The 19,336-nt window shown below is 43.0% G+C and overlaps 1 protein-coding gene across 7 annotated transcripts in view; it reads right to left on the minus strand.

Annotated features, from left to right (window-relative positions):
- col18a1b (collagen type XVIII alpha 1 chain b) overlaps nucleotides 1-19,336 on the minus strand; it is a 68,292-nt gene that overhangs the window by 35,530 nt on the left and 13,426 nt on the right. For 4 of the 7 annotated variants that reach the window (XM_080422796.1, XM_080422795.1, XM_080422793.1 and 1 more), the window contains exon 1: nucleotides 10,315-10,745. The exons of 1 other annotated variant lie outside the window; for it this stretch is intronic. In XM_080422796.1, the coding sequence (XP_080278922.1) occupies nucleotides 10,315-10,597 (283 nt within the window). In that variant the 5' untranslated portion in view covers nucleotides 10,598-10,745. Of the gene's footprint in view, nucleotides 1-10,314; nucleotides 10,747-19,336 lie in introns of those variants that run through there. 2 more of the 7 variants (XM_080422792.1, XM_080422797.1) reach the window with 2 other exon arrangements.

Raw genomic sequence — 19,336 nt, forward strand, 5'->3', positions numbered from 1 at the left:
GGATAGACTACATCCCATTGCCTAGAGGGTTTGCGAATGGCTTGTTTGATGTTAGGCCAGCCAGCCGGCCGAAGCTGTAACTTCATCACTCAGTGACTGAGTCACTCAGTCGGTCGTTCAGTCTGTCAAAAGTCATGCGCATCTGTAGGGCTGGCCCCACTGGTCCAGCCAAAATACAACAGCAGATAAATACAGACATAAGAAATGTATGAAATTTAGATACAGAGAAAGAGTGATCAGAAAACTGTTCAAAAGACATGGCAGAGTAAAGAGTTGAACAGCCAGGATAGAGAACATGTAGGATGGTAAGGTTTGGCGTGCAGACATAGACTGGGAATGTCTTGGTTGTGGTCATCGACAACAAGACGCTCAAGGGCTTTTGGGAGAAACAGGGACTTTAGAAATGCATCTATTGTATAATGGAGACTGCATCCATTTTTTTTTACAAAATAGTCATGAGAAACAGTAAAATAAATAGATACACCACAAATACCATTCTCAAGTACAGAAATCATACAATATCGGAGGTGATATCTATTCCATATTACTATAAATGAAAACAAATCATAATCTTAGAATTAGAAGACTCATGCACAGTATATTTTTATCATCTATTCTTTCTCCTAAAAAACTAATATAATCATACATTGCACGGATGAACACACTATGAATGAATCATGTCATAAATTGTAAAAAAAAAAGAAAAACTAAATAGTCAATATACAGTGTCATCCCAGACACTTGTTGTGAAATAAGTGAACAATCAACTCTGTGTTGCAACAATATGGACTCTTTCCTAGTTTCCATTCTTGAAATGGAAACTATGCACTTCATTCTTGCTGCATAGCGTGTATACAGTGTAGCACACACATTATGGCTAACTCTGAAAACATTTCTATGCTGGACCAGGGTACTTTAGAGTTACTTTTGGTACATTTAGTAGTCAGTTCAGTATAATTATTATCCCTGTTACAGTGTTAATTTCGTCGACTAAAACTATGATGAAAAATGTTCGTCGACTACCTTTTTTCACTGATGAAAACTAAATAAAAACTAAATAAAAACTAAATAAAAACGAAGCTATGATGACTAAAACTAAGATTATATATATTGACAATTTCGTCAACAAATAAAAAGTAGAATAAAATGTTAGGGAAGGACTAGTTGAGAAGAGATCCAGCAGAACTAAAAGACAAGTCATTTTAATGTATGTTTGGTTGCGCTCGGCGGTGTTGCTCTCTGAAAATAGCCGATCTACAAGCTCACAACGCGCCGCCACGCGTTGTGCGCTTGTAGATCGGCTTTTTTCAGCATGCAACCAAGTGTAAAATCAGCCATTGAGACGCCATCAAGGCTGCCTAGTTTACCATTAATTGTACGAAGAAGCATATAGTCCATAAGCAGTTGTGCAGTATATAGTGCCATAAGCAGAAAATAACCCCCACAGAAAATAACCCCCAATTTTTTTTTTACAAAATCGAACCCTGCATGAATTCATTACAAGCTTAAATTAGTCTCTGAAATGAATGCATAACTTGACATAGTTCCTGTAATAATACATTATCCATTAGAAAAAGTAATGCGCTGCAGAAGTGATACTATTACATTGTTAGTAACAATTTGTTACTCATGAAAATAATATGGTTACATAATGTGTTACTTATGCAATGCAGTAATACCCCCAACACCGATGTTGACTACTGTATGGCACCTTTCTGTGCCATGAGAAGTGTAAATCAAATGCACACAACACATGTGCAATCATAATTCATGCTGCAGCATACATGCCATAAATTGTGGACAGTACTTCCTGCTCTGCTCTCTGTCGGAAGACCCCTAGCCTTTGGCGTGTTCAGACCCCCTCCATCTCATCACAGTTCCTGTTTCATAAGACACTGCAGCCCTCCTGCAAAGATCACTAACAACACTAACCCTGACGTCCCTATTTTGACAAATGCCTTTAAAATATATATTTTTTCAGAAATAGCAACAAATAGCTGATCTATACCAGATCGTAGAGCTATTTTCAGCATTTGTTGTATGACAAAGTATAGGGCTTAAGTGCTCAAAGAACAGCCTTTAGGCCCTGTTAAATCAAATAAAGAAATGCATTTATATATTATATATTTATATAACATATTTGGTACTGTATGACTAAACCATTTGAAGGCAGTGATGTAATTTCATGGGTTATATTGGTAACACAACACATGGGTTATACAAACATGGATTAATCACAATGAATATGATTAATGTAGTCTTTAAATGGCAGGTATGCATGATAATGGCAATCTACTAAGCAAAACAATACTAAAGCGCCCGCACTTCAGAGTGAGTTTCGGTGTTGGTGAGACAGGAAGAGGTCAAAGGAATATTTTGCGCATGGAAAAGATTTGCTGATTCAGTTCCCATAGACTGAAATAGCCTTTAGGGCAGAATGAGCAGCTATCTGTGAGACTATTAGATTCACATGAATTCTCACCACATGGGACCAAAGCACTAGATCAGCAGATACAGTAGTTCCTAACAACAGCGTCTCGAGGGTGGCCTGTCACAATAAATTCATGACTACGGCCTTTTCTCGATAGGAGCTGACCAAAACGTCCTAACTGCACATTAAAAGGTCACTAACTGGTTACAGACTATAGGATTTTCCCAAGCTTTTGTTAGCTAATGGTGCACTGTATAGTGTATACATCTCTGCTTATGACAAATGTAGCACAACTGAGTGCAGAGGAAGCTATAACTCATACACAAAGGCCGTCTGACAGATGCCTCCAGGGTAGAGAGCTACATTTTCCACCCATTGTCATTAATGACTGTCAAAAGCTTTTAACTGTACAAATATGATAAAAACCATTGTGTGAAAGAGGGCTCGCACACTGGCTGTCAAGCCGTACAAAAGCACTGTAGCTTGTAGAATAGATGTTCACTAATTCTGTGCAGAAAATAAAAGCGTTTTGACTTGGACTTCACATGGCTGTCTAGCAGAGTAGCCCTGCCACTAGCCCACAAACCTATTATTTGTCTTGGCCAGGGCGTTTGGCTGAACGGTAGTTGGTTGGTTTCCCACACAGGACACCGGGGTTGCAAATCCATGTGGTAACGTGCAAATTACCTGTCAAGTTACGCTGGGAATTGTACTTCTTCGCCTTTCAAATCCCAAAATGTGAACTTCAATTTTTAACTGGATTTGTCTTTTGTTATCTTTAAAACAGAGGTCCCTAAATGAGCCTTGGATGGTTGGGGGTGTAATGAACACCTTCAAGCAGAATTCAGGTATAGTGAAATAAACTGGATAACCACTGAAGCCCTTATGTTATAGTTCATTGTATGAACAGAACACACAACACCTCGAATCAGGATTCATTGTGAGCTTGTAGATTTTGGCTATTTTGGAAAATGTTGGAAAATCTTCACCTATATGTTCAGTATGTTGAAATGCTCAAAATAGAGATAGAGATAGAGATGGGCCATGGTTAAGGTCACATTAATTTAAACTACTGTTTTGACATGAGGACATCAATAAAGGCAATAAAGCAACATCATTCAAATAAAAGCATCAACCTGGCATCACCATTCACCAAATTAAGGGTTTGATGTGAGGTATTCACAAAGCATTTTTGTATTGTTCATTCACCACATTCCCGGTGTTAGGTAATTTAATGTGGTTAAAATCGGAACGCACTTGACCCTGCATGACAAGTGACTGGGGACCTCTGTTTAAAAATACATCCGAGAAATGACAATGCTACAATTGAAGTGAAGGTAAATTAACTACATTTCTTTTCCTTACAGTGATTTATGAAATACTGCCTAGCACTGACTGAAGCGTGACTAAATTAGTTGCTGCTACAATCTACACTCCGCTAATGCAAACCCTTCGAACTTCCATCACCGGCATGGCAAATGTAAAGTGCTAAAATAAATTCTCTGGGGAGTTGTGTTCACTGCAATAATCTTTCAGTGCAATAATCAGTTACAGGGTGATAACAGTGCCATTATGAGTCCCTTGGGGCAGAAGCTGTCATGAGAACTTGTCAATGTAAATGCATGGTGCACACTAACTTCTGACACATCTGCAGTGGATAACTTGAATCTGTCTGGGTTAATGCATAACACATGTTTTCACACACTCGCACGCACACACACATGCGCGTGTAGACACACACACACACACACACACACACACACACACACACACACACACACACACACACACACACACACACACACACACACACACACACACACACACACACACACACACACACACACACACACACACACACACACACACACACACACACACACAAAGTGCTGAGTGGTCAGTGACGTACTTCATCTAACATACACATCAGCTAGATCTGTGTGGGATTTCAGCCATTTAGAGCTGGAGAGGCGAATATGGGTTACAATGATTCCCACAGAGTGCACCTGCTATTGGCTAATCTCACATGGCGGCAGGTCCCGTCCAGCTGTGGTCAAATCATAGATATAGAATGAATAGATCAGAACGCTATTTCCCAGACAATGAGTTTTAAATAAATATCCCTCTTTTTTTGTCTCCTACGATTTATTTAGAATTGCCCTTCCTGTGCCACCACATAGTGACACCACATGGTACAAGTGTTGTTTGAGCGTACATAAGTCCTGTAAACAGGATAATTTGTTCAAAAATGCATTTCTGAAATGATTTAAAAACCGATATTGGAACAATGGGAAAATAGCATAACATGAGCTCAAGCTTGGACTTTCCCAGTTTTCTGGTTGGGACGGTTGTAATATTACACCCAACCTCCAGTTGAATGAATGCTCATTTTGCAGGCCAAACATTCCTCGTTCCTGAATCCCATGAATGAGTAAGATACAGAGGGAGAATCTCTAACACAACGCTGCCAAAGAACATTGTAAGTTATTCCATCTAGAAGAGTCCAAAGGAAAGCACACACATCCAAAAAGTACAAGCGCTGGACAACAATAAAATCTCTATACAGTATCTTTCTATAAATGTCACCAACAATTTTCTCACAAATTTTCCAAAATAGCAGATTCACAAGCTCAAAACACATTGCATTTATGAAAGTATGAAATAGGGTTAATACTAGTGAATAAAAGATAAACGTTTACAAAGCGATGATAACATGCAAATTTGGAGTTTCAACCTTTTGCAGCTCAAAATACAACTTTGGAGAAAATATTTTTGACTTGAACTGATATATCTGATTGATAGTTGATCTAATAAATTAATAATGGTGAATGTGCAGCATAACTCATAAAATGATTATAATATTCAAAAGTAACGCTTCATATTTGAGCTCTAATTTGATGGTTAATTTGGGAATTTCCAATTTATGGAACAACAACGCTGAGGGACATTTTACGGCCTTGCAGACATTGACCCAGTCTACTTCCGTAGATCATTGAGATAGGGTCTCTGTATTTTCCACACAGGAAATGCAATGAGGATACCACGAAAAGACAGGTCTGGTGTACTGTAAATGTGTGTGTGTGTGTGTGTGTGTGTGTGTGTGTGTGTGTGTGTGTGTGTGTGTGTGTGTGTGTACGTACGTGTGTGCGTGTGCGTGTGCGCGTGCGTGTGTGTGTGTGCGTGCGTGCGTGTGTGTGTGTGTGTGGCGAGACATGCAAAAGACAGAGTCTAAGGAAATGCATGTCCATGGGAAAGCTCCAAAGTGGACCATGAGGGAATCGGTACGTTGTAGCGCACATACCAGTCCCTAAAGCCCACAATGGGCTGACGCTGCAAACTACATGCCAGCTAAAACACACTCCATTAGTTTCTTGGGACCAATGGTCTGCTCACGGGATCTTCAAAGTGTGAGCGCGCCTCCCCAGGGTGGCGCGAGATAGTTTCATGTCTGTTGCAGAGATGTGAGAAGAAAAATAAACTGGTTTTATTCCAAAATGGGAGAGCCATCATTTGAAAAGGAAATGTGACTCGAGTCCTACAGTATAATGAATATATGACAACTTAAATCCAAAATCACATATTTACAGACTAGATGCTCCTTTATTTTGTGGATATTGATTACACCTCATTTTCAAATCCTCAACTGTGCAGAAGGATATGTATGACATCAAAGTAGCTTTACTGTCTCTTTCCATTGGCATACAAATTGGGGCCTGCCTAAGTTGAAAAGCTACAATTAGAAAGCAAGAAGCTGGCCTGCGAACGTTTGCGCTATGTGCAACATTTAAAAACAAGAACAATCTCTTTCAAAGACTGAGAAAGCTGAGAAAAATACATTTAACCATTAAATCCTGGACTGCTCTAGAGCATTGGTTCTTAAAGTGGGGTCCGGGGACCCCCAGGGGTACTTGAGGGGGTTCCAGGGGGTCCCCAGCCAAATTAATAGTTAGGAACCAAATTGATCCTTATGTGTATGTAACTCTGAGAGTGTACAAATGGACCCTAACGGGTCCATTTGGTTCCATTTGTACACTCTCAGAGTTAAATGAACATTGATTTTACAATATATATTGGGGCCCCAGAGATAGAAATGCCATAAAATAGGGGTCCGTAGCCTTATGCATGCCAAACTGGGGGTCCTTCAATTAAAATGGTTGAGAATTGACTGCTAGAGCTGTAAAAATCATCTCTTATGGGGGTCCCTGGCATATCTTTTCAAATGGGGGTCCACGGGCTAATAAGTGTCAATTTGGGGGTCCTTGACATGAAAAGGTTTGAGAACCACTGCTCTAGAGAGACACATCAGACTTTCACTATATGTCAGGTCTAAATATCTAACACTTAAATTCACACCAAAGTCAAGTGACCCTCTTCCCCTCTCCCTGTCGAAGACAAAAGCCAATGGGTTCAACCATTAACACACTCAAAGGTAATTGTACACGCTGGGGAAACGTACCAACTGGACTGAACTACTGAAAGGGGGGGAGCACAGGCACAAACTCTGCCCATCAGTTAACGTTTCAAAACAGAGGCGACACAGCTGGGGCGACTCTGTTCCCCCCCGTCAGCTCTTAATCCATGTTTGGTTCGCCAAGAGCACGGGCAATTAAAGTTGGCTGATAGGGGGATCAGGGAAAACAAACGGCAGCCTCAGTTTGGATGACATCAGCCCTTTTGTCAGTGCTAGACTTTGAAAGGGCATCTTTGCCGGTCTGAAGCACTACTTGGGTCATCTCTGCTCTGATCCAGTCCAGCATTATTGTTCCTCCGAGTGGACAATCTGGACACTGTGTAGAGATGACTGCTTTACTGTATGCTGCTCCAACACTGATGGTTAATATACTGTAAAGTTGACTGTGTACTATTATTATACATGTTGAATGATATGTATTGTTTACTATTAATATTACGCCACGGCTCCCTTTGTAATTTGATGTCCCTTGATGACACCACGGGTGTTATGATGTGCAGTACTGTTGTGTCTCCGGACGAATGCCTATTTATTGCCCTTGCTGTCTAAAGCGATTATGATTGGGCTTTGATCTCTTCTTTGGACAGGAAGACTGTATTTCTGTCCTCGACAACAAGTGCAAACGAGTGAAAGACTGTTTCCTGCCGACATAAAAGTGTCTCTTACATGGTCACACGTTCACCCCTGTTCTGTCTCAGCTCATCCTCTGATGAGCAGCCACAAATCTAATTACCGACCATTCACTATAATTGGTTGCTATTGGCAGCAACTGCGTGCATGAGAGGGTGGGCAACTGGCCGTTGCCCTTTGACCCCTGATGGAGTCTTTGAGCAGTACTGTCTCATCTCCGCCACAAGGATTCCCTTGTTATCAACAACACCACCCTCGCCCCTCTCTCTCACACGGGGCGACACAATTGCAACACTCTTCCCAAGATCATTCCCCCACCCACGGCCTGCATCATAAACCCAAAAGACCCCACCCCCTCCTAAAAATCTGGATCAGATAGCGCTATTGTTTCTCTATGTCTTTAGATGCTGAGACCCCAGAGCTCACTAGACGCATGGCGCATTCCTATCCAGCTGATGGTGGACCGCAGATTGTGATCCACAACAATCGCACAGTGCAGAAGATACTCTAGATATGCGTGGCATGGCCTTGGTAGTAGGATGCGATCACAGGATAAGGGAGCAATGCCCTCTGATTATCTCATCAGCAGGCTGTGTTGCAATGGCAGCCAGAGGGCAATGTTCTGACGGCGTACGGACAATGCTATAGACTTGTGTTTTCAGCACGAGATGTCTACACAACAAGTAATAGCTGCACTCCACACTGAAATTAGATGCGTTCCCATAACATGGATATAGAACATACAAGATACGGAAAATCCAAGAATCCAAGAAGTTTATGTGCGCCATTCTCTGTGTTAATGTAACCAAATGGATTTTGTTATAGTACACTCAGATAAATGAACACTGGGTTTTACTGTGTCTAAGCACTAAGGTGTTTGGTGTATAGCCAATATAAACAGTGAACTGTCAAGCACAGCAAGGTTTGCTATCTTCCCTTGTCAAGTGAGACAGCATATACTCAAAACCGTATATGGAGAAGTCATTTCCCCTGTACTTGTCAAATTAAACATACAGTAAGCACAAATTATTGGTGGACAATGCACAAAAACTTGTGTTCATTGGCACGTTGTTTACTACTTTGCAAAAGTCTATAGGAGTGTGATGTAAGAGCAAAATGGCTGCTGTTTGTATTCACTCAGACTGAGAACATGTGTTATGTAAAAGATGCAAAGGTTATCCAAACAAGAACCCTATCTGGCATAAAGTGGCACTTCACATTAAAAGTAAAACGAGTTGACGCTTAAAACCAGACCTCCTACTCTTTCCAACCAGAAACCTCTATGGGAAAAACAAATTGCTTGATAAACATGGAAAGAGTTGTCATTTTATGTGTTAGAACACGGGCCATCAATTCCCATATGAATCGTGTATAATGTGCAATTTATGGAGCTGCTAAAAGCAAGTTGGCCTGACCTCTGAGGCCCCGGGAGTGTTTCCTGTCTTAAGGGGCTCTGCTCAGGGGAATGGATTTCTGGCCATTTTAAATCATTTACCTTTTCTACAGATTCTAGCCTCTACAAGTGCACTGAACATGGCAACATACTGTAATGACTTTTTCCACAGTGTGAGCTGTGTTGGAACAAGGCATTACATCTCTCAAAACCTATAAGGTCTTTTACTGTTCCCAAAAACCTTTCCTATCAGACACATTCATTTGTTCCATTCCTATAAATAACTAATGTAACATTCTTGGAATGTACAGTATGGTAAAATCAGTGTTGCAGAATCCCCAAAAGGCTGGAGCGCAATAAAACTCACTTGCAGTACATTGCATTCAAAATGTTGCATTATCACATATTTGTGCTGTGTATTATAGCTGTGGTCGGTGCTTAGCTCAGGGTGGGGCTTATTGCTGTGCAGCTGACAGAACAGTGACAGAGGCATAGCATGCAACCTGTGGCAGTAAGTGACTTGATGCGCGGGCCATGCTTTTGCAGTCAAGCAACTTCTCTAAATGAATGCAGAGCAGAATGACAGTGACAACACACGATTAGGAGTGATCACCTGCAGCTCCACATTTATAGCCAGAGACCAAAAGCATTGGAAAGGGACCTTGTGATCGGCCAAGACACAGCACATGTTCAAAACGGAAATGCTACACGCAGCCAGCAAAAAAACGACAACAAACAGCAATGCACATCATGCCATCCACAACGATGTCAAGGCAGACAACATCGGATTCAAAATGTATCCGCATGGGGGACGGATACATTTTAACCCGCCGGAGTTACCTTTCCGGTTACTAACTGATACACAGGGCGGCCACCCGGGCTCCAGCTCCCTGTCAGGCAGGAGATCGCACTCTACGGGGAGCCGCCCGTTCTCCAGGGCCGCCCAGCAGCTGTCTTGCAGAACATGGCAGAAGCTGCGGCAAGGCAGGAGGCGGGGGGCGGCGGCAGCGATCTCCCGGGCAGACGGCGGCAGCAGCGAGGCGGGCGCCTCGCCGCCGGGGGACTCGGGGCAGCCGGGCGCCAACAGGAGACAGAGGAACCACTCTGCGCCGTGGTGACACCCGGCCTTTGCCAGCCACGCCCACTCCCGCAGCACCGCCCCCACCTGCTCCACAGAGGTGTGGTTGAAAAAGTTGGGCAGCGCGAGCCGCTTGGACCCCCTGCCAGAGCAAATGGGCCAATCAGAGGGCGTGGGTAGACACGACGGGTCAGAGCCAGAAACAGAAAGCGCACCTGAGGCGTCCAGGGAATCGACCCCGGATCCTGACCCGTCCCCTGCCCCAGAGCCTTCCTCCCCCCCTCCCGCCCCTCTGGACCCGTCTGTATTACCCGTGGTGTTAGGGGTCTTGTCTCCCAGTCCTCCGTTAGTAGTCCACACGGTCGGGGTCTCGTCCCACTTCTCGACAAACTTACGGATGCCGCTGGCCACATCGATGATTTCCTTCCCGACCCCGGCCAGGTCGTCCTTTTTCTTGCTTCCTTTGGGCGCCGTGGGGGCGGCCTTCTTGGGTCCTGGCGTGGTCGTCGGGTCCGGATCCTTGACCCAAAACCACGCATCCAAGGTCCCAGTACCCAGAACCAAGAGTAGGAACCACAGCTGGATCCCGGCCATTCCTGCTCGCTCTCTGAGGTTGTCAGGGTATGAGTGACTTCTGTGACGTTGCACCTGTTAGCCAGCGGGTCAACAGTTAAATCCCTGCTCCTCCATGGGCCACTGAGGAACTGCCAAATGATGCAGACACAGACAAACACCTCACTGCACGCTCAGAGACCCTCCCTCTGCCAGAGCTCTGTGCGCTCTCAGTCTGACACACACACACGCACGCACACGCACACACACACACACACACACACACCCACACACACACGCACACGCACACGCACATGCACACACAGCGGGAGACCCCAGTGTCTAGGCTTGCAGAACTCATTGGCTGATGAGTGATGAGTCACACCGTGACTCCTCCCCTCCTGTCCCCCCTTATGTGGAGTTGATGAGTGGGTCTACGTCTCCTCCTCAGAGTGTTTCCAGCATGAAGAGAACACATGTGTGCATGCAGCCCTCAGCTTCAACTGCACAGACATGCTGTAACCTTCTCAGAACGGGTTTCAAAACAACGTTTCAAAATGTGCAAATCATGAGTCTGGAAAGGCGCTATAAGTAATTACAGAGACAGACCATGTCATTGAAAAGTCACATGTCTGATCTCCGTGACAGCCATGTTACTTGGCTAAAAAGCCTGATTTATACTTCGTTGTACAAGGGAGCATAAATTAGGCATAAGAGTCCCAGGGCAGAACTCTAACATCCTCCCTGTTAAGATACTTTGGATAAGAACCTCAGCTACATTCGCCCAGCGTAAATGGATGAGGAAAGCAAACGTGCAGACGCCTGCACTGACATACGTTTTTTCATTAGGAAGTGAATCCCTTTAACAGAGATTCATTTGAATCATGCCTGGCGTTTGGTTCAGTGCAGAAGGGAACTTGTGAATTGGAATAATACCAAAATGGTGAACTTGAGGATGCCAAGATTTGGGTGAAAAAAGGAGCACAGCTTGAAGGACGAAATGAGGGGTAAAGGTTGAGAGGACCACCTACTATGTTCAACTTTACCTAAAAAAATCTGCTGAACATCTCTTGACAGGCCATAGCACCTGACGGTGTCAGACGACGTGCTTATTATTACACAAAAGAATGACAAGATGTTGTCGTTCAACAAGACGCCATGCTTCTCCTTACAACTGTATATTTTGGCTTGAAGGGTGGTGCTAGGCCATGGGGTCATCTATATCAGTAGGGTTCATCCTGCAATAGATTATGAGACGTCTTGCATGCAAATTTGACAATTTGTCCTGAGGGTGGCGCTAGAGGAAAGGTCATTGGGTCATCATCAGTATTCTGTACTGTGGGGAGCATGAAGGTGCATAGCAAATGCCATGACGATCCAGCCAGTAGATTTCGAGATATCTGACCGGACGGACAGACCAGCAGATGAAGTGACTGACCAACAACATTACCATCCTCAAGGCCTCGCTGCTAGAACTAAAAACACATAAGTAGGGAATGCCGCCAGTAGTTGATTACGACCACATAATTGCAACATCCCCGGTTCAATTCTGTGTGGACACCTGTGTTGAAGGTCTTTTCCAGTGTTGCTAATTTTGGAAGTGGGGGAGTGCACTTCTGAAGTGCCTCTCTGCTCCTGCTCAATTTCCTGTCTCTCTGTCTACACAGTCCTGTCTAAAGGCAAAACAACAACAACAACAACAACAACAAAACACACAATTTACTCCTATGCCTATGGGTTCTTGACAGTGATATATAGCCATTCAGATTGAAATTAATCAAAAAAGGAATACACTGGAGAGAGAATACTCAATATTCACTAATAGAAAAGAAGCAGATAACCCTAACATCCTTATTCTGGGCATGTCATAAAAGAGTTTATGTTTATGTTCAGCTTTCAGCAGTTGTTTAAAAAGACAGGTGCCATTAAAAACACTGAATTATTTTGCTGATTACATAATAGGTGAACATTTGGCAAAACTAGCAGATCTACCAGCAATTTTCACTACTTGACGTACAACTAAGTATAGGGTTCAAGTGGCAAATAAAACGAAAGCAAGGGTAGCTTACTAAGGATGAATACAACCCAGCATGTGTGTTGCTAAATGGGTGGACAGAACACCAACAGGAGATGTGCAAATCATCTTCAGGAAGAGTGAGGGATGAATGAAGCACAGCAGCTGACAGAATGAGGCAGCAAGGGATAGGGAGAGAGAGAGAAAGGGGGGGAGAGGGAGGGAAGGCGTATCTGATGGGATGTAAGTCTTAAGCTCTGCTCCCCGGGGACAGAGCTCATTGCCTCATTGCAAAAAAGCCTCCGTTAATTGCCCGGCTCCCAGTTCCCACAGATGGGGCGGAGGGAGGTGTGGGGGCTGGCTGGCTCCCCTTCCTCTCCTCCTCCTCCTCCTTCTCCTCCTCCGCATGGCCCTGGGTGCCCCCATCATCCAGCTACCCAGCTCGCCTCCCCGTCGCCCTCATCTGCCAAGCCGGCACTTCCAGCTGCTGCACATTCCAGTGCGTGGACCTCCCACGCCCACACGCAGTCACGCACTCTGTGACATTTGGAGGCCTGAAAGCTGCTGCGATATCTCCCCATAAGCTGCACATTCACAAAGATCCGATATCGGTGTGAACCAGCGTTCTCATGCACCCTGACCGGCTGCCCTGTCAGCAGATTAATGTATGGAGGATGAACTGTTTGAAGTGTGGAAAATATAAGACTTAATTCATTTATCATTACCTAGTTTGAAAATATGATATAAGATTCTAACCCACACAGACGTAGCATTAAGTGGGCAGAAGGATTAAAATTGTGATTAAATGGAACCATCGGGCTGCTCCAATATACCTGTACAGTATGTTTGACTTTCATGTGTGCAATCATTTTGTAAGACAAGGTGCCATATTTTCTTAAACTGGTGGAGATCTTAATTTGGACCGAGAATCTTCTGGGCCCAGTTGTTCAGATATAATCTGACTGGATCAAATCTTAAAAATGTATTTATAATAATTCTGAAATCAGATTAGATCATGTAATTACACTGAAGCTTTGATCTGGATCAAACCTTCAGTGTGCCGAAAGGGTGGATTCAGGAACAAAATGTAAAAGAAAAACAAATAAGAATTGATTTCAATATATCAATATGGATAGCAAAACATGGGATTTCCAAATCCAGATTTGTGTTATCATTTAGGAAACCAGCTGTCTGAGACATCCCAGTGCAATGAAGTATTTAGTCAGTCAGGCATTACGTCAGATTTTCTGCTCAGGGCAGATTTATCTTCTTAACTGAATCTGAGAATCTTTTAATCTGCCACTTATAAAGGCTATGATGCTACCAGAACACTTGCTTCTTGTACATAAACATGGGATTACATACAGTACAAAGAACCTGACAGGGCCCTTTCCTCTACTAAATCCCACCCTCTGAAACTGATCTCTCCCTTGCTCAGATCAGGAAATCCAATCCTTCATAACAAGACAGTGTCTAATAATGGTGTGGCTTCTCTCTGACATCATGTTGATGACGTCATATTCATGGCAAAAGTCTTGCCCAAATATGGAGGGATAGCAGGAAGGTGCATCTAAGGTTATGAATTAACAAAATGTGAACAGTATTCAAATAGAGATATACAGTATATTTTTGCAATATGTGAACAATATTCAGAGATTTACTTTGGCGAACGCGCACAGGAAATTTGGCGCTGATCTGTCCAGCAGTTTGTGAGATTGGTCCGGGACAGACAGACACACGGACAGACCCTCTCCTAGACAGTTCGTCTAGTAGAAGCATGGCGTAAAAATATTCACAATATTCCTTGGCGTAGTAGTCCAGCGGTTTGCGAGATTATCTGGACACACACACACACACACACACACACACACACACACACACACACACACACACACACACACACACACACACACACACACACACACACACACACACACACACACACACACACACACACACACACACACACACACACACACACACACACACACACACACACACACACACACACCTTTTCAACTCTGTTTACAATATTTGATCACATCTGACTAACTGGTGTATTAAATTGTCATTTTATTTTCCTATGCTCGGTTTTGCTTTTCATTTTACCATTAATTTAGAAAATAACTGCTATACTTTCATGTGCCAGTGATTCATCTCTTCAGCAAATTATAAGGGCTGGGTAGGTGAGGGATCAGTGCCCTGCTCAATGGCACTGAATGATCCATCCTGTTCAAAACCTGCTCAAAAGGACACACTGGCTGTTGTGGGGATTGAATCTATACACTTTTGGCAATGACCTCTGTGGTGTTGGCATTCAAACTTGAGAAAGAAGAGGTTGTGTACTTTTGTAATGATATACATACAGTATATACACGGTATACAGTATATTTACATAGCGTATATACACATGTGTATACTGTGTGTACAGTATGTACGTGATTTGCCACTTGTGATTTTGCCACTTGTTTAGACATGTACTGCCAGCATGCACACAGACACACCAGCATCCATATTATTTCTAAAATATACGGATATTCTAAAATAGACGATCTACGAGCTTACAGCGTGGCGTCCAAGTACTGAGCCAACTCGGTTCCAGTTTACGAATTCTAAAGGGTTCAAGTGGTTAAGTGGTGCGTCATTTTTGAAGAATTGCATGTGGCAGGAGTTTTATACTGTATACAGTACCTCTTTTGAAAAAAGTCATAATGGACAACACCGTACTCGTACATAAACATTGTGATATCACGGAATTCAGAACTACTTCTTTAGCATGTATGTAGGTCCATCAACAAAAAACCTAACTTTACAAATCAAATCTACAGTACGAACTGCAGGTATCATTAAAAAAAATATTCAAAACAGGTATTCAAAGTATGTACTCAGAGCGAGAAGGAGCCTGCTGTATTTCAAACAAACGTCAGTGTACTGTATGAATATAGATGACTAACCTCTCCGTGGTGCATTCCATACGGTCTGAGACATCCCCCCCCCCCAGCCCTCCCTCCCTGTACCTCTCTGAGACGCTGCTCCGATGCATTTCATCAGAGTGGAGACGTCAGAGACACTGACCTGGACGGGGGGCCAGTAGCGGGGCAAGTCAACAAACCGAGGTCGGTTCAGTGACTCGGTGGATGTGAGTTATAGAGCCACCTGGTATTTACCTACCGCTTGAAATGTTCAGCGGCAACACCTATAGGCGCATTCCTTACTGCAGAGAGTGTAATTCGAGTGTACAGCCTGATTTATGCCTAGTTGCGAGCCGGTGTCGCGCACCGGAAATAGCAGATCTACAAGCTCGCAGTGCGTCGCAGCACGACGCGTAGTGAGCTTGTGGATCTGCTGTTTTCAGTGTGCGAGACGATGCGCAATCAAGTATAAATCCGGATGTGCACACACTCCAAGGCACACATGCACATTTGGTGCATACAGGCCGGCAAGGCATGCGTGCCTGTGTTTATGTGTGTTTTTAAACACGCGTGGCCGTGGGTCTGAGTCTGTGAGCTGAATGACACCTCAGGGAGTCGCAATGAGACATGACACTCCGATTATTAATGATATCTATCAATCGCCTATGAAGTCCAGGGACAGATGGATGGGATCATATTTCATCAAATAATAGAGAGAGAGAATAAAAGAGAGAGAGAGCGAGAGCGAGAGCGAGAGAGAGAGAGAGAGAGAGAGAGAGAGAGAGAGATACTGTAGAGCATACATGGGCAAATGGCGGTCCAGGGGCCACATGCGGCCCCCATGTGGCCCACAGGTTAATATTGGAATACTCATATATTATTGATTTCAGCTGTTCCAATTACAAATATGCAAACATGACCCGCTTTAATTACTTCAGTCTATATTAGTAGTTTAATGACTAGTATTAAAATGATATTGTCAGTTTTTTATGTCCAATGTATTTGTATTTAAGTTCATTAAGTTAACATACATATAACTAAATGCATTAAATAAAAATGCTTTTCAGGATTCCAATTAAAAATTTGCAAAAAAGAATTCAGGATTCCATTCAAAAGTAACAAAAATAGCAGATCTACAAGCTCAAAACGCATGCGATGTGATGCGTTTTGAGCTTGTAGATCTGCTATTTTTGCTACTTTTGTGTGACATACTAGAATGACTAAGTAGGGCATTAATTTATGAAAATATGGAGATAAGACGTTTCTGCCCGACAGTATGCAACACTATGCAATGCGGCCCCCTGGAATGAGTTTGGATATAATAGTGGCCCTCTCCATCATCAAAGCTGCCCACCCCTGCTGTAGAGTGAGTGAGTGAGAGAGAGAGGGAGAGGATGGTAGAGAGAGAAAAGGGGGGCAAGAAAGAGGAGAGAAGGAGAGAGCAAGAGGGGGGATTGAGCAAATGTGTGTGTGTGTGTGTGTGTGTGTGTGTGTGTGTGTGTGTGTGTGTGTGTGTGTGTGTGTGTGTGTGTGAGAGAGACAGACAGACAGACAGAGATTGAATGAGGTTAGGGCGTTAAAGTGGTACTGTAAGTAGGATACAGTGGCTCTTGTTCAAATGGGTGTTAGTTAGTAGTAGATGGTTGTACAGATGTAATTGCTACTAATCGGTGACTTATTATATGTTGCTCCCGCTTTCAAGGGACACTATACGGCACGCCACGATCGTATCCTGGATTTAATTGTTAAAGATTATGTGGTTGAGAGCTCTCCTAATATGCCGTATGGGATCATGATTAATGACACCACCAAGACTGTTTTTATTTTAGAGATTGGATGTTCCTTTGACATGTACATGCATGGATACTTGCTTCAGCTGTAAAATACAGAAATACCAATCACTTGCACATGCCATCTCTGCATGTGGGTACAATTGTAAAACAATTGCTTTGATATTTGGCAGCTTAGGGTGTGTGTGTGTGTGTGTGTGTGTGTGTGTGTGTGTGTGTGTGTGTGTGTGTGTGTGTGTGTGTGTGTGAAAGAGAGAGTGAAAGAGAGACACGCAGACAGACAGAGATTGAATGAGGTGAGGTCAGGGGGTTAAAGTGGTACTGTAAGTAGGATACAGTGGCTCTTGTTCAAATGGGTGTGTTAGTAGTAGATGGTTGTACAGATGTAATTGCTACTAATCAGTGACTTATTATCTGTTGGTGACAAGTCTGAACACACACACACACACTAGGTGCTGTGTTTGGCAAAACACAACAAAAACAATAGAGGATTTGTTCACTTAAACCACAATGTTGTACTGATACAACCATAATTATGCACTTCCATGCAACCACACACACACACACACACACACACACACACACACACACACACACACACACACACACACACACACACACACACACACACACACACACACACACACACACACACACACTGATAGAGACGAGAATGATGGTACAGAGATAACAAAGATAGAGAGAAATAGATTGGGGGAGAGAGAGAGAGAGAGAGAGAGAGAGAGAGAGAGAGAGAGAGAGAGAGATATTGGGAGAGAGAGTGAGAGACCCCCAGCAGTCCCACAGTTCTGGAAGTGTCTTGTTGCTGTGACGATTAGTTCAGGTTAAAGTAGTGATTTAGAGTGAGCCTGTGACAGGGCCCTCCACCAAAAATCTAGCACAGCTGCATGAACACACACACACACACACACACACACACACACACACACACACACACACACACACACACACACACAATGACTTCAATTCCTTCCATATCCCTGTACCCTAGCACTTCCTACTAAAGCTGCAATCCAGAAGTGTATTGTCCATGTTCTCCCTCTCCCAATGGAGAGAGGTATACTTTAATTTGCAAATAAGTAAAAACTACAATTAAGGTGTCAGTCCATCTAGTGTCCAATCCGTGTGCACTGTAAGCCAGCTATTACCAACCTGTGGGCCAGTGCGCCCCCAAATGATTGGCAAAACATTAAGATTTGAATGATGATATAAAATGTATATAAAAATGTTTATATAAAAAAGTCATGCTAATTTTTCTTTAAAACCTTGAAAAAAATGTTTATTGTGATATCGATAAATAGGAACTAGTACACTACATTAGTTTGATATTTAGAGCACACAGGGAGGCAAAGCAGTCAAAGTAAAATGTGCTGTGAAGATTATGTCTGCAATACTGACACTGGCCACAAGATAGAACTATGGAGGCAGTGGTGCTTGTCCACTTGTAATCAGCTACTGCAGGACACCTGGTGTCACCTGTCTAAATAGCTTATAATAAAACACAATATATTTAGGTCCCCAGTACTGGAGCTCCAAAGTCCAAAGAAATATCCTCCACTTCACTTTTATGTTACCCAAAAAAGTGAAAAGATTCTAATAACCATATTATTGTTTTATAGTCTTGGCTTTACACACATATATTTTAAAAATAAATAATAATAAATAAATGTCCCATTTTCCCCAAACATTTTACTATCCTATTGTAATCACTAATCAGTGGACAATAGCTAGAACCCTCATTCAATGTTAATTCAATTTAATCATTTTATTTTATTTACAAGCAAAACTGTTTTTACATTGATAACAGAATGAACTAAAAACCGCATTGAGGTTCCATACAGTCAAGATACTCGACTGGTACTGTCTATGCAATAAAAAACTGGAAAATTAAAGATGATGAAATGCCGCCATCTGCTGTTTGGGGTATGTAATACACTTAAGGCCTACATGGGCAACTGGCGGCAAGAGGGCAACATGCGGCCCCCACCTTCACTTAATGCGGCCCGCAGGTTAATATCGGATTACTGATATATTATTGGTTTCA

The sequence above is a fragment of the Gymnoscopelus braueri genome, assembly GCF_963280865.1.
Source record: "Gymnoscopelus braueri genome assembly, chromosome: 24".
NCBI classification, from domain to species: domain Eukaryota; kingdom Metazoa; phylum Chordata; class Actinopteri; order Myctophiformes; family Myctophidae; genus Gymnoscopelus; species Gymnoscopelus braueri.